Raw genomic sequence first — 16844 nt, 5'->3', positions numbered from 1 at the left:
CACGAGACTATAGCACAGGGTGAACATCCCTGGTGGTCTTTATATCTGTCATGTACTCTTGCTCCTTCTGTCTTTTTATCTGTCAGCTGATCTGCAAATATACCCGGGCCAAACACATCCATAAAGCAACCTCTTTCTTGTAAAAATTCAAAGCGTAGGCTTCTTTCTTAGATGCATTCCTTTGTCAATCTCTTTCTCCCTTGCAGAATTGACATATTGTGCTTATCAAATTGCGTTCCTCCCACAATTGCTTGAAGTTTACAGCTCAACACTGTCTAATGTGTCGTCTCTCATTTCTATCCAGGTCATGTTTGTTTATGTTTGCTTATTCCCTTCTGTCCTTCTTTGTTGGTTGAAACACCCTCATTCTGTGTTGATCTGCTCTTCATGATTGTGTAATTCGTTAAGAAAAATTCCACGAGACAAAAGCATTGCGACACTGACGTTAATGTGATCTGTGCGGGATGTGTGTCTTGACAGCCGGAATGGAAAGTAACGGAGACATAAAACAGCTTGATGAGGAGATTAATGAACTCAGCGAATCAAACTCACAGATGGAAGTTGATGTTGCCAAACTGCAAGTGCAGGTACAGTTCAACATTGCACTTGACATAATAATATGAGTAAGGATAAATTAATGATTGTTCATCTGCAATAAGGATCTGCTCCTGATGAGCACCCTTAATTAATTAAGCAATATGCTCTCTCTAACTTCTTTGTATTCTATCGGTCTACCTCTATAATTTTTGCCTACAGAGTATAAGGCACCATCTATTTATTATGTATGCATAGCATTGATTGCACAAACTGAGCCGCACCAGTGAATTAGGCAACTTTCGAGTGTGGACAGCACGCTGGATCAGTAAGGAAGGGGCTAATTGCATTCAGGCCAGAGTATAAGAGTCTGATATTTTCACTTACTCTTGAATGTATTGTTTCGTTTTGTAAGTGTTTCCATTACTTCACTTGAAGTTGAAACTTCCCCAAGTTTGTCCATCTCCTTGGAAGTAGGATTGGCAGCAATTACAGGCTGTTTGAAGCAGAATACATATAATAATGTCCTTACGGTGTAGCCCATAGGGCAATGCCATCTGGAACAGCCTTTGTCTGTCCGTGTAGTGTATGTATGTATGTATGTAGGTATGTATGTATGTATGTCCCTTCCGCCAGCATTTTGGGGGTTTATTTCCTTTAAAATTCGTTTTCTCTGCAACCATTGATCCGATTCACACAAAGGTTTCACCATAGGAGCGGCGACTCCTGTAGAATATTTAATGATAATTATGACGTCATTGGTCACTTGGTACTGGCGGTATCTTGGAAAAACCGAAAAAGATTGCACCTCTATATCTCCAAAACCTATCCATATAAAAATTAAGGAGGTGGTTCATTGTAAAGTACTCTCCATGGGAAATAACATATTGTTACGTTTTTAGGGGGTAGTGATACCATAGACCAGGTGGAGTGCATAGATTAGTGTGCTCTGACTGTCGTGAAGAAGAAGAATCACCTCTGTACTATAAGTATGGATCTGGTAGACCGTGTGTCGTGTAAGTGTACCTTCATCCCCATTACGAAGAGTGGGGTATGTTAATTAGCTCAGGGATTATGAATAATTTATCCCTTGTATGTCGTTACCTCTGTACTTTATTCCTATGTCCCTTTTGGCACCACACCATAGACACCTAACCAAGCCACGCTATCGACTCCCCATTAAGCTCACTAATTAATAAAACCACCGGAAGCCAGGCATGAAGCACTGCCGCTGACAACCCTGACTTTGGAAGCACACATGACGAAAGATCCGAGAGGCCACACCCACGAGGGGCCGTGATTGGGAGGGGTTTGATTGACAGAAAGGACGGGTAAGATGGAACTCGCTGATAGGGTCGCGACAAAGACGTGTTGAGATGACATCAGAGCCCGAGGTACAAAAGACTGTGTTCCCGACATTTTGTCCTCGCTTACGCGTGGGGAGTTCAGAACGCTCTGACCGATATTGGTCGCTCTTGCGCATTCTCGCCCTGAACCTTGTACGAATGGTGGCATTTTGCTCTCGGGCTCAAGGAAGCGATCGTGAACGGCCGTGTTTGGAAATCTTGCACGTGGTCGTGAGGAGGCAGAGCCGCAGCCCGGGAACTGCTGTTTTCTGTGCGGAGGACGGGTGGACGAGCACGGTGTGAAAGAGCAGGCTGCACACCTGCTGTTGACTTCGCGCGGAAGGCCTACTTTGCACCAACGGGCACGGCCTAGTGAAACGAGGGCGGACTGAGGCCTACTAGCGCCAACGAACAAACACACTTTCCCGCCAAGAACGGAGCTGCATCCAGACTGTGTGCTCGGGGCCTGGACGAGTCCGGATGAGACGCACCAGTCGAGTCGAGAGATAAGTTCAATTAAATAACCAAACACATTTATTTTCAGTTATCTTTCCCTTTCATCTGTCTTTGGGTCTGTTTGTGGGGACGTCCCGTTTAGGAATTTAGTTTATCGTGCATTTTCTTTGTACTGGCATTTTATAAAATAAACATGTTATTTTTCTTGTACATTTTAAATCCCTTTTGTTTGAGTTACTTTATCCAGGTGTGAAGACGTCGGGTGGAAGCCGTTCAGGTAAGCTCCGGTTCCCTCTTGCTCCCCCACGCGTATTCTCCACTGTATTTTTGAACTTAATGCCTCAGAGTAACAGCTCGTTTGGTCATCCGTGCTACCCTGAGGTGTTCACCATACAGTGTAGTCACACGACAAATGGTGTCAGGAGTAAGGGATTCAAACCTAGTGGACACTTGGTGTTCGAGGGTTGCGAGTTCGACACCCGCTGTGTGCAAATTGCACCCAGCTTTCGCATATAAAAATTTTCATAGTACCGGGGTGTCCAAATTTTATAGTTTATTGGGGTGTACGAAGCGCAACATCGCGTTTTCGAACAATTTAAAATCTTTTTCATGTCTGAGGTAAAAATACGCGCGCGGGAGAACTACTTTCTCACCGCGGATGGCGGAAGCGAGTGAGATAGCCGAGCGGGTTGGGGAGCCCGGAGAATTTGGAAGTGAGCCAGAGATATGGGGATTAGAGGTTAGGAGTGAAACCTTCCCCGTCCCCGAGCATTAGTACACCTCCCTCCCCTACCAGGGAGCCGGGGTCAATGGGAATGGACCCGACAGCTTTCCAGGCCATTGTACATTTATTGAGGGGAATGGAGGAACGATTGGAAAATAATATTAGAGGAGATATGAATGCCCAAAATAATAGATCGAGTGAACAATTATGGGGTCAAATTTGGATTGGAAAACAAAATGGATACCCAAAGGAATGAAATGAAGGGAATGAGTGAGCAAATTAATACTCAAACCGACAAAATTGATGGATGGATGAGTGAATTGAAGGAAGAACAAAAGAATGATGCACATGGGGCACAGGAGAAGGCATGGGTGGCAGAATTTGAACCAAAACGGGGGGAATTAACAATGGGAATGGAAGAATGTTAGTCCGTGGGCTGAGTAGGGTTTACATGCACCCCCCCCCCCCACAACTTTTTTTTTTTTTTTTTTTTTTTTGTATACAAGATCGAGGCTCGTGAAAGAGCGAACATTAATCACACAGAAAGACAAACCGACACATGAAACATATAACATCGGGAGCGGTAGACAAGATGGGGAGAGAGGGGGAAGGACACAAACACAACATTTGAGAGCAGGGACCGAGAGACATGGAGACATCGAGAGATCTGAGAGAGGGCGAGGGCTTTGGGGGGGGGGGGGCATGGGAAGGGGGCGGTGGGAGAGGTATAAAACATATGGACACTGCCAGGACTTCCAGGAAAGAAGTTGGAATTTCAAACAAGGTGGATCTGGGGTGAATTAGCGGGGGTAGAAAAGATCAAGGTTTTGAATGGGGGAAGATAAGAGATGGTGGTGAACAGCTGTTTTAAAGACCTGGAGGGAGGAGTGGGATTGAAGGGAGTGAGGGAGTTTGTTCCAGAGGCAGGAGAAAAGAGGAATGAAAGAGTGAAGGTGAGCAGAGAGCCGAGATTTCGGCAGTTTAACCATCAGAGGGTTGCTGGCAGATCTTGTGCGACCTGTAGGAATATTTGGGGGACAGAGCACAGAGAGAGCTGGGGGTGCAAGGCCGGAGAGGAGTCGGTAGAAGACAGAAAGACCACCTACCTGCCTGCGGTGAGTGAGTGAAAGGCCCTCAGAGATAGCTTCATCGCGGGAGATTCCAATAATTCTGAAAGCTTTGGTTTCAACAGCGTGAAGCCGAGCTAGGTGTGAGGCAGGAGCACCGGCCCATAGGGGAGAACAGTATTCCATTGAGCTGCGGATGAAAGCCTTGTATGTGGTGAGGAGCTCAGGTGTGCCGAGGAAGGACTTCGCACGACGGAGGATGCCCAGTCGGCGACTGGCTTTGGAGGCCAGCTTGGAAATGTGGTTTTCCCAAGAAAGATCATGGCAGATAGTGAGACCCAAAATCTTGAGCGACAGAACTTCTTGGAGAGGATTGTTGAGAAAGTAGATGGGAGGGTTGTCCAGTCGATCTTTTCGGAGAGACATAGTAAGAGTGTGAGATTTGTCAGGATTGAAAGACATGTTCCACTTGTTTGACCAGTCTGTGATTTTGTCCAGGTCTTCAGAGAGTGAGGAGGCAGCAGACTGCCGATCTGAGGGAAGAGGAATGGAGCGGCAGAGAGTGGAGTCATCAGCAAAGAGATAGAGAGGATTTTCGAGAGAGTCAGAGAGATCATTGATGAAGACCAGAAAAAGCACGGGGCCCAGAACACTGCCTTGGGGAACTCCAGCCTGAACAGGAAGAGGAGATGAGAGAAACCCATTCAGGGCCACATGTTGACGACGACTAGAGAGGAAGTCCGCCAGCCATGCGTGGAGATTTCCATGGATACCAAAGGAGGAGAGTTTGGTGAGCAGAGCGGGGTGCCAGACCGTGTCGAAGGCACGTGATATGTCGAGGGAGACAGCTCTAATTTCCTGTTTGGCATTGAGGACCTCCATCCATTGTTGAGACAGCAGAAGCAGCATGTCCAGAGTAGAGTGACCTGGTCTGAAACCAAATTGATGATCAGAGATCAAGCCATTGGAGAAGAGGAAAGATTTCATATCCGAAGCAATGATGGATTCCATGACTTTGCTGATAATTGGGAGAAGGCTGATTGGTCTGTAGTTGCTAGGATCTGTTTTTGCACCTTTTTTGTGCAAAGCGGTGATGTTGGCTGATTTCCAAGCAGATGGCAGTTGACCTTGAGCAAAAGAGAGGGTGAAGAGAACAGAGAGAGGGTGAGATAGAGCGGCAGAGCAGGATTTTAGGACCCGTGGGCTGATGCCGTCGGGTCCAGTTGCAGAATCAGAGTCGAGGGTTGACAGAAACTTTTCCACCTTGTCAGGAGGAAAGGACACGGAGTCCAGGAGCAGCAGGGTACGACTGGGTATGGTGGGTACAGAGAGGGATGGGTTTGGGACACAAGATTTAGAGGCAAACACAGAGTTGAGGCATTCAGCTTTTTCACGTGCGGAGTCAGCTGTGTAGCCTTAACTTCCCGGGTATGTCCATGTACCCCCCACCCTAGGGGTTAGGAAAAACCATGTTAACAGAAAAAAACTCATTCCCTTATAGTTTGACCTCTGGTGACCTCATTTGCATATAACACATATCATTGTAAAGAGTGTCCCAGGACAAACATTTTGAGGGGTCATATGCAACCATAGGATGACTAGGTAAAACGTTATGGCCATTTGAATTTCGCCTACCCCTAATTTTCGGAAATCACTGACACAGGGGGGGTAACATCAAAATATGCGTGGGAGGTACCTTGGGAATGAGTTTTTTTTCTGTTAACATGGTTTTCCCTAACCCCTAGGGTGGGGGGTACATGGACATACCCGGGAAGTTAAGTTGTGGGGAGGGGGGGGGTGCATGTAAACCCTACTCAGCCCACGGACTATGTGAGACCCAAGCTGATGCGCTTGGGGCACAGGAGACGGCAGATTCGGAAGCAAATGGTGTGTTTGAAGGCAAATGGGGAGTGTTTGAATGTAAATAGGGGAAACTCAAATTTAAATGGGGAATGTTTGATTGAAGAAAACCTGGAAGGCTATCGGGGCTGTGTGGATGTCACAATGCACCAGCAGAGGGAGGAATTTGGGAATTGTGTAGCAGCAGGGCAGTTGTGCGCTGCAACAGGGGGTAACAATATTGAAGGTCCGTGTAACGGAACGGGACCGGGTATGTATAGATGAAGACCTGTTGGGGCCAGGATTGATTGGGGATGATAAGATTAATGATTTGACCCAGCGGCCAGACACCTGTGACAGTACCATCGAGGAGGAGGTTGCTCAGGTCCAACAGAGTCTGGTAGTTGAGGTGAGTCGGTCCATCGAACATCTCCAGGATGAGATTGAAGTGACCGAGGGGACCATCACCATGAACAACAAATTGTCACAAGAGGCTCTGAAACTGAATACCCAGTTGGGAAACTGTGCACCACACAGGGTAGTCACACGACAATATGTTAATGACGATGTCAAAGGTGTCTTCATTATGATGTCATAAATTGACAAGTACAACGCTTGATCTGATCAGTATGAAATTTCTTGAGCGTGATTTTGGGGATAAATTTGTTGAGAAAAAAAATTGATTGGCAGCATTTACAAAAAAATGATGATTTCATCAGTCGTGTGGTTTGGCAACCATATCTTTAAGGCTTAGCCCATAGGGCAATGCCGTCTGGAACAGCGTTTGTCTGTTCTTCTGGTGTATGCATGTTTGTATGTCCATCAGAAACGTCCGCCAATCAGAGCTGAGGATCTAGTAACACGACAGGAGTGCAGCAGATCCTCCATTTAGCAGATCCAAGCCCGGCTGCACTGTTGTTAAGACTATCAGTCTTGGTTCTTTGCGACATTGCTATCTTAAAATGGCATGGACTTTAGTTCAACACAAAGGACGTAAAGATGTACCTGACAATGCAGCCCCATGTAGTGTAGTTTTGTATTTCAACATTTCCAAATTAATTCATGGAAAATAAGCTTCTGGGATTGTGGTACTAAGTCATGAAGACAAAGATTGAATTTGTCTCGGGAGGTGTTGTGTTGCAAACATTTGTCTAGGTTCTCCACGTTCAGTAAAAGACAGTAAAATGTGGCTGGAGTTTATTTTTTGTCACTGTCGTTGCGTCACTAATTCTGCTCTTTCTGTGACCTCTCTGACCCAGCACCACCAGTTCCAAACAAAAAATTGTCACTGAGCTCATATGCCAACTTTGGGTATTTGCGAATTCACACCACAGTGTTTCCCAGCGATAAAGACATTTCCTTGATCATGTAACCTGAACAAAAGTGAAATCTTTAATTGAAAATCAGAGAATTAGTTAAAATACATGATCTTATACATCAGCAATGATCGGTTCCATTAATTTCCAGCACATGGTGAATCACGACTAAGTATCAGTTTTGTATCTCTTTTTGTGGAAAAATATATGTTAAATGCATGACTTAAAGTACAAATCCTAGTACAAATAACAGCAGTTTTTGTTCATTTTTCTGACTTTGCTGATGGAATACGAATGTGCTGCTCTGCAACTCAGATTGCAAACATGGAGACAAACCTGAAAACAATGGAAGAGGAAAACAAGGTGATGGAACAGCAGAACAAGGTGTTACTACATGAGCTGGCTTCACTCAGTCATTCCCTTATTCACAGCCTGACAAACATCCAGCTTCCACACATGGTATGTATCTAAGAAGTAAGAGGCACTTGACTATGACATAAGGGGAAACTTATTGAAGGCTGCATTTGAAAGGCAGGTCCGAATCTAACTTTAGGAGACCCTGCTGTTGTTATGGGCCTAACACGGGTGAGCACAGAAGCTGAATGTGAATTTGCTCACCTGAGTATGTAACGGCTACAATTTTTGTTACAAGTTAGAAAGAAATACGACAAAAAGCTGGGATTGTGTTCCTGTCTTTCAAAATGAAAGAATCTCCCTTATGAATCACACTGAACGGTGTCCACTTGTCAATGTTTCGTTGATAGAATGGTTCAGAGTGAAACTACAATCACATGTCAGATGTTCAAATTCGATTTATATATAGTTGATAATAATCACTTTTATTTATACCCATCCAAATTCACCTCATTCTTTTTAAATGCTGGGGTTAGTCAGGTTCACTATGTCAATAAATTATATTTCGTTCAAAATCAATGGTAGATTAGCAAACCTATACATTTTTGGAAAGGTTATAGCATAAGGAAACTAAAAATCAATGTTTACATTTGGAGAGATACCTGTATGGCGGCCATTTTGGATTTTCAAAATGGCCACTGTAAAATACATATTTTGTTCTATTTCTGCCTCTAATTACCCGAAAAACTTTAAAAAATATACTAAACCTATATTTTCAGGGACAAGGAATCCAATGAAAGTATCAAATTAGTGCTATGGGCAATGGTAAGACACGAATCAAAGGTTTTGAATTGCAAAATACTGTCTTTATATTCGCGATAAGTTGCATAATCATATACATGTTATCATTTTGTACAGGCAGTTAATAACATCAAAATGTGTCACAATAATTCATATCACCAAACATACACAGGCAGTTAGCAAAATCATATATACACACGCAGTCAGTATAACTTCACATCTACACAGGCAGTCAATGACAAAATATACACAGGCAGTCAATGGCATCAAACATACACGATTACAGAATATGCCATTTAGAGTTCGTCATCACTGTTCTGTGTGTCGTATCCGACAATATAGTCCGCATCGTTCCACACAAGCAAAGGTCGGTCAAATTGATTGGCAAATCGAATTGGTCGAATCGAATTCGATGAATCGAATCGAATCGAATCGATCGATCGAAGCGATTGGTCGAATGGAATTGGTCGATTGGTCGAATCGAATTGAATTGGCAAATGTAAACATTGATTTTCAGATTTTCCATGTAATAACGTTTCCAAAAATGTATAGGTTTGCTAATCTACCATGATTTTGAACGAAAAAACATAGTGAACCTGGCTAGGTATAATATTCCATCCAAAACATGAATTTGTTCAACAAGTGCTTCTGATGCTGCCATCTTGAATGATTTAGTATCGTACTCCATGAGCGGCCACTTCTTTCAGTCCCAAAAGTTATCTGAGGGTTTCATCCTGCAGAATTGAAATGACATTCTATCTTAATCAGCTCTTCTCATGTTTACTCAAGTGTGTCAGCTAATTTTAATGCGGCCAAAATTTTATACGAGAAAACGAACATCTCTGATTGTGATAAACAGGTGCAATTGTCATCCACATCACACGTCATCTATCATCTGCAAAAATCAAAATGTTTTTACTGTGAGAGGTGGACATGAAACCATACAGGTTTAATTCCCTCCAGGTTGTCGCATTAGAATTTTAAACATTACCTATACTATCACCACAGGCATGGTTCACATTTCCCAGTAATTGTGGTACCGGTAGTTACAAAAAACTCATCCCGAGTGTCGCAATTTTGTATCAATATCCATAGTTGTTGAGCATTTGGTGTTATGATTGGTACTTTGTTATAACTGACATTCTGTCTCATGAAATGATAATAAATTATTCACGTTTTATACAAGACTAGTAAAAAGACCAACAAAAATGACGGGTTGGAGCAGTTTATTTGACGGTGCAGCTTCGTGAACATGCCAAAGTCTGAAGCCTATGCCTAGTGTGCTTATATATATTTTATTTATTCGACATACTACGTACGTAAATGAACACTCGATTTACTCTGTGAGCATTGCACATTATGTGCAGTGAATTTCGCCTCCCTGCCTGCACCTTGTATTTATTGTTATTTAAAAAAACGCTTCTGTACACCACCCTTGAGGCTCGGTTTTCAAGCCACCATCTACAATTGCAATAGAAGACATAATTCCTCTTTTATGGAAAATGTTTTTCGAGTTTGTTTATCTTCAAAGAATACACCGTAGTGAACACACATTTGTGTCAAAAGATTGGCCGTTAAAAACCAACTCAAATTGTCCTTATGAAGGGGGACAGACATCTGTACAAACACACAACCAAAGCTTTCAGAATCATTGGAATCTCCCGCGATGACGCTAACTCCGAGGGCCTTTCACTCACTCACCGCAGGCAGGTCGGTGGTCTTTCCGTCTTCTACCAACTCCTCTCCGGCCTTGCCCCCCCAGCTCTTTCTGGGCTCTGTCCCCCAAATATTCCTGCAGGTCGCACAAGATCTGCCTGCAACCCTCTTATGGTTAAACTGCCAAAATCAAGACTCTCTGCTCACCTTCACTCTTTCATTCCTCTTTTCTCCCGCCTCTGGAACAAACTCCCTCACTCTCTTCAATCCCACTCCTCCATCCAGGTCTTTAAAACAGCTGTTCATCACCATCTCTTATCTTCCCCCATCCAAAACCTTGATCTTTTCTACCCCTGCTAATTTGACCCCAGATCCACTTTTTTGAAATACCAACTTCTTTCCTGGAAGTCCTTGCAGTGTCCTTGTGTTTTATACTTCTCCCACCCCCCACCCCCCTTCCCACACCTCCTCCCCCCAAGCCCTCTCCCTCCCACAGATCTCCCGATGTCGCTGCTCTCAAATGTTGTGTTTGTGTGCTTCCCCTTCTCTCCCCATCTTGTCTACCGCTCCCCTTATTATATGTTTTGTGTGTCTGTTTGATTTTTTGTGTGATAAATGTTAGCTCTTTCACGAGCCTCGATCCTGTATACCAAAAAAAAAAAAAAACGAAAAAAAAAAAACGGGCATTGTTTCTCCACCTAAGCTAGTGGTATGTTTTTTTTTGTGATGTATTTTTGGTGATGACAGCCATATTATGAGAATGCCATTTGGGCAGAGAATAATACCTTGCTTCCCAAAGCTTGCGTGAAAAGCATCATTGATGCAGGTGCGGTTAGGTGAAGGTAGTATCACAGTAACTCGTCAATATAACACACAGATTTGCCACTGTTTGGAGTGAGTGATAGTGTGTTAGGTTAACGTGAACATGGATGCAATGAAGAGAGGGAAAGTTCAGGGGTTTGGATCCACCTTCCCCCTTGGTCGTTGTACAGAGACAGTAATGTCAACAAGGAGACCTCCTGCCCCATATTTACAGTTATTTTGTCAACTTTACAGGGTACATGGCATCTCGTCCACACCACTTGGAAACATTTTAGTTGAAACACTGTTAATAAATATCAATCAACATTATTTACGACATCAATCATTGCATTTTGTCGTTCCACAATTCTTAATGATATGACAAATTGTCATCACCTAAATGACACAGTGTCATATCAAAACACTGATAATGAAAGTTATTGCATTCCCATTATGCAGAGTTAAATTTAAATTTGAATGGTTGATGTTCGTTTCCACCTCACATGTTGCTGTAACTTTATTGCATCTTAATATCCATTATTTCCTGTAAATCCATGTTTTTTTGCCATTGTTTGCATGAAAGTCAAATATAATGTGATAAAGTCAAAACATCATCAGAATCATTCTGAACTCAGCAGCAGTGTGGATGAGTTGCCTCAAATACTCTCCAGGAAATGTAATTTAAGGGGAAAAAAATGCATTGACTTCAAAAGTGCATTACTTATGCACATGTAATTTAAAACACCTCACCCCCACCAAATTTAAAACACCTCACCACCACGTAATCCAAAACACCTCACCCCCACCAAATTTAAAACACCTCACCACCACGTAATCCAAAACACCTCACCCCCACCAAATTTAAAACACCTCACCACCACGTAATCCAAAACACCTCACCCCCACCAAATTTAAAACACCTCACCACCACGTAATCCAAAACACCTCACCCCCATGTAATCCAAAACACCTCATCCCCATGTAATCCAAAACACCTCACCACCACGTAATTTAAAACACCTCACCCCCACCAAATATAAAACACCTCACCACCACGTAATCCAAAACACCTCACCCCCATGTAATCCAAAACACCTCATCCCCATGTAATCCAAAACACCTCACCACCACGTAATTTAAAACACCTCACCCCCACCAAATTTAAAACACCTCACCACCACGTAATCCAAAACACCTCACCCCCATGTAATCCAAAACACCTCACCCCCATGTAATCCAAAACACCTCACCACCACGTAATTTAAAACACCTCACCCCCACCAAATTTAAAACACCTCACCACCACGTAATCCAAAACACCTCACCACCACGTAATCCAAAACACCTCACCCCCATGTAATCCAAAACACCTCACCCCCATGTAATCCAAAACACCTCACCACCACGTAAGTTAAAACGCCTCATCCCCACCAAATTTAAAACACCTCACCACCACGTAATCCAAAACTCCTCACCCCCATGTAATCCAAAACACCTCACCACCATGTAATCCAAAACACCTCACCCCCATGTAATCCAAAACACCTCACCACCATGTAATCCAAAACACCTCACCCCCATGTAATCCAAAACACCTCACCCCCATGTAATCCAAAACACCTCACCCCCATGTAATCCAAAACACCTCACCACCACGTAATTTAAAACACCTCATCCCCACCAAATTTAAAACACCTCACCACCACATAATCCAAAACACCTCACCCCCATGTAATCCAAAACACCTCACCACCATGTAATCCAAAACACCTCACCCCCATGTAATCCAAAACACCTCACCACCATGTAATCCAAAACACCTCACCCCCATGTAATCCAAAACACCTCACCACCATGTAATCCAAAAAATCTCACCCCCATGTAATCCAAAACATCTCACCCCCATGTAATGCAAAACACCTCACCCCCATGTAATCCAAAACACCTCGCCACCACGTAATCCAAAACACCTCACCCCCATGTAATCCAAAACACCTCACCCCCATGTAATCCAACACACCTCACCACCAAGTAATCCAAAACACCTCACCCCCATGTAATCCAAAACACCTCACCACCATGTAATTCAAAACACCTCACCACACATAATTTAAAACACCTCACCACCACGTAATCCAAAACACCTCACCCCCATGTAATCCAAAACACCTCACCCCCATGTAATCCAAAACACCTCACCCCCATGTAATCTAAAACACCTCACCACCATGTAATTCAAAACACCTCACCACACATAATTTAAAACACCTCACCACCACGTAATCCAAAACACCTCACCCCCATGTAATCCAAAACACCTCACCACCACATAATTTAAAACACCTCACCACCACATAATTTAAAACGCCTCACCACCAAGTAATTAAAAACACCTCATCACCAACTAATTCAAAACACCTCACCACCACATCTATCTATAATTCCAGTAATCTCTGTGTGTGTGTGTGTCTGTGTGTTTGTTTGTCTGTGACCGCTGTTTCTCGACAACCACGGGTCCGATATACTTGAAACTTGCCAGGTATATTGCTGGGGACCTGAGGATGTGCCTTTTCAAGGTTTCATATTAATCGGAGAAGTAGTTACCGAGCTATGGCGATTTATTTACCAACCGTTCGCTTTTGCTTTGCGAATGGACCAAACCATTTCATGTAAATAGAGGGGGGGGGGGGGGTTCTACCGTACTCGCAAGCCGTTCGCTTTGGCTTTGCGAATGGACCAAACCATTTCATGTAAATAGAGGGGGGGGGGGGGTTCTGTGGTCGTTACTGCCACGTGGTTTCAAAGTTTTTTTTTGTTGTTGTTGTTTGCACGCATGTTTTTTTGCACCCACGTACGGGCACGCCCTAGTAATTTAAAACACGTTACCACCACATAATTTAAAACACATCACCACCAAGTAATTCAAAACACCTCTTCAACTAATTCAAAACACCTCACCACTACATAATTTAAAACACCTCACCACCACATAATTTAAAACACATCACCACCACGTAATTAAAAACATCTTACCACCATGTAATTCAAAACACCTCATCACCAACTAATTCAAAACACCTCACCACCACATAATTTAAAACACCTCACCACCAAGTAATTCAAAACACCTCACCCCCATGTAATTCAAAACACATCACCAACTAATTCAAAACACCTCACCACCACATAATTTAAAACACCTCACCACCACGTAATCCAAAACACCTCACCCCCATGTAATCCAAAACACCTCACCCCCATGTAATCCAAAACACCTCACCCCCATGTAATCCAAAACACCTCACCACCATGTAATTCAAAACACCTCACCACACATAATTTAAAACACCTCACCACCACGTAATCCAAAACACCTCACCCCCATGTAATCCAAAACACCTCACCCGCATGTAATTCAAAACACCTTACCACCAAGTAATCCAAAACACCTCACCCCAATGTAATTCAAAACACCTCACCACCACATAATTCAAAACACCTCACCACCACATAATTTAAAACACCTCACCACCACATAATTTAAAACGCCTCACCACCAAGTAATTAAAAACACCTCATCACCAACTAATTCAAAACACCTCACCACCACATCTATCTATAATTCCAGTAATCTCTGTGTGTGTGTGTGTCTGTGTGTTTGTTTGTCTGTGACCGCTGTTTCTCGACAACCACGGGTCCGATATACTTGAAACTTGCCAGGTATATTGCTGGGGACCTGAGGATGTGCCTTTTCAAGGTTTCATATTAATCGGAGAAGTAGTTACCGAGCTATGGCGATTTATTTACCAACCGTTCGCTTTTGCTTTGCGAATGGACCAAACCATTTCATGTAAATAGAGGGGGGGGGGGGGGGGGTTCTACCGTACTCGCAAGCCGTTCGCTTTGGCTTTGCGAATGGACCAAACCATTTCATGTAAATAGAGGGGGGGGGGGGTTCTGTGGTCGTTACTGCCACGTGGTTTCAAAGTTTTTTTTTGTTGTTGTTGTTTGCACGCATGTTTTTTTGCACCCACGTACGGGCACGCCCTAGTAATTTAAAACACGTTACCACCACATAATTTAAAACACATCACCACCAAGTAATTCAAAGCACCTCTTCAACTAATTCAAAACACCTCACCACTACATAATTTAAAACACCTCACCACCACATAATTTAAAACACATCACCACCACGTAATTAAAAACATCTTACCACCATGTAATTCAAAACACCTCATCACCAACTAATTCAAAACACCTCACCACCACATAATTTAAAACACCTCACCACCAAGTAATTCAAAACACCTCACCCCCATGTAATTCAAAACACATCACCAACTAATTAAAAACATCTTACCACCATGTAATTCAAAACACCTCATCACCAACTAATTCAAAACACCTCACCACCACATAATTTAAAACACCTCACCACCAAGTAATTCAAAACACCTCACCCCCATGTAATCCAAAACACCTCACCCCCATGTAATCCAAAACACCTCACCACCATGTAATTCAAAACACCTCACCGCACATAATTTAAAACACCTCACCACCACGTAATCCAAAACACCTCACCCCCATGTAATCCAAAACACCTCACCCGCATGTAATTCAAAACACCTTACCACCAAGTAATCCAAAACACCTCACCCCCATGTAATTCAAAACACCTCACCACCACATAATTCAAAACACCTCATCACCAAGTAATTCAAAACACCTCACCACCACATAATTTAAAACACCTCACCACCACATAATTTAAAACCCCTCACCACCAAGTAATTCAAAACACCTCATCACCAACTAATTCAAAACACCTCACCACCACATAATTTAAAACACGTTACCACCACATAATTTAAAACACATCACCACCAAGTAATTCAAAACACCTCTTCACCAACTAATTCAAAACACCTCACCACCACATAATTTAAAACACCTCACCACCACATAATTTAAAACACATCACCACCACATAATTTAAAACACATCACCACCACGTAATTAAAAACATCTTACCACCATGTAATTCAAAACACCTCATCACCAACTAATTCAAAACACCTCACCACCACATAATTTAAAACACCTCACCACCAAGTAATTCAAAACACCTCACCCCCATGTAATTCAAAACACCTCATCACCAACTAATTCAAAACACCTCACCACCACATAATTTAAAACACCTCACCACCAAGTAATTCAAAACACCTCACCCCCATGTAATTCAAAACACCTCATCACCAACTAATTCAAAACACCTCACCACCACCTAATTTAAAACACCTCACCACCACATAATTTAAAACACCTCACCACCACGTAATTAAAAACATCTTACCACCAAGTATATTCAAAACACCTCACCACCACGTGATTTAAAAACACCTCACCACCACATCATTTAAAACACCTCACCACCACATATTTCAAAATACCTCACCACCACGTGATTCAAAACCACCACCACGTTATAAAAACACTTCACAACCACAGAAACAAAAGTTTCAGGGAGTAGTTCAGTGACAACAGACTGCTCAGATATGTAGATATATAAATAAATGACTGGACCTGAGTTGCTGTTTTGTCATGGTTTACACGAATCATAATTCAAACAATCATAATGCACAAATGTATTTGATTACACTTTATAAACAATTGAAGTTGAAAAAAAAAATTTCCCCCTAAAAAAATATATTTTGAAAATTTTTCAAAAAAAATAAATACCCTTAGGACATACCGACGGGAGAGATAGGTGCATACCAGAAGTTTGGTACGATTTCACCAACGTTTGAGGGAGTAGTTCAGTGACAAGACAAGACAAGACAGACACTGCACACACATATATATATAATATATAATACATATATATAATATATAATACACATATATATAATATATAATATATATATGTGGGGCTTTGATGTCC

General features: G+C 42.7%; 1 protein-coding gene across 1 annotated transcript in view; it reads left to right on the top strand.

Annotated features, from left to right (window-relative positions):
- Positions 1-16844, top strand: part of LOC137429999 (myelin transcription factor 1-like protein) — a 223320-nt gene that overhangs the window by 120245 nt on the left and 86231 nt on the right. The window contains exons 20-21 of the mRNA XM_078780029.1: positions 481-587; positions 7598-7741. Coding sequence (XP_078636155.1) covers positions 481-587; positions 7598-7741 — 251 coding nt within the window. The remainder of the gene's footprint in view (positions 1-480; positions 588-7597; positions 7742-16844) is intronic.

Source organism: Myxine glutinosa, chromosome 6, assembly GCF_964187855.1.
Source record: "Myxine glutinosa chromosome 6, kmMyxGlut1.1, whole genome shotgun sequence".
In the NCBI taxonomy this organism is placed as follows: Eukaryota; Metazoa; Chordata; class Myxini; order Myxiniformes; family Myxinidae; genus Myxine; species Myxine glutinosa.
Note: the sequence above shows the minus strand (reverse complement) of the source record. Positions and strands in the feature narration are given on the sequence as shown.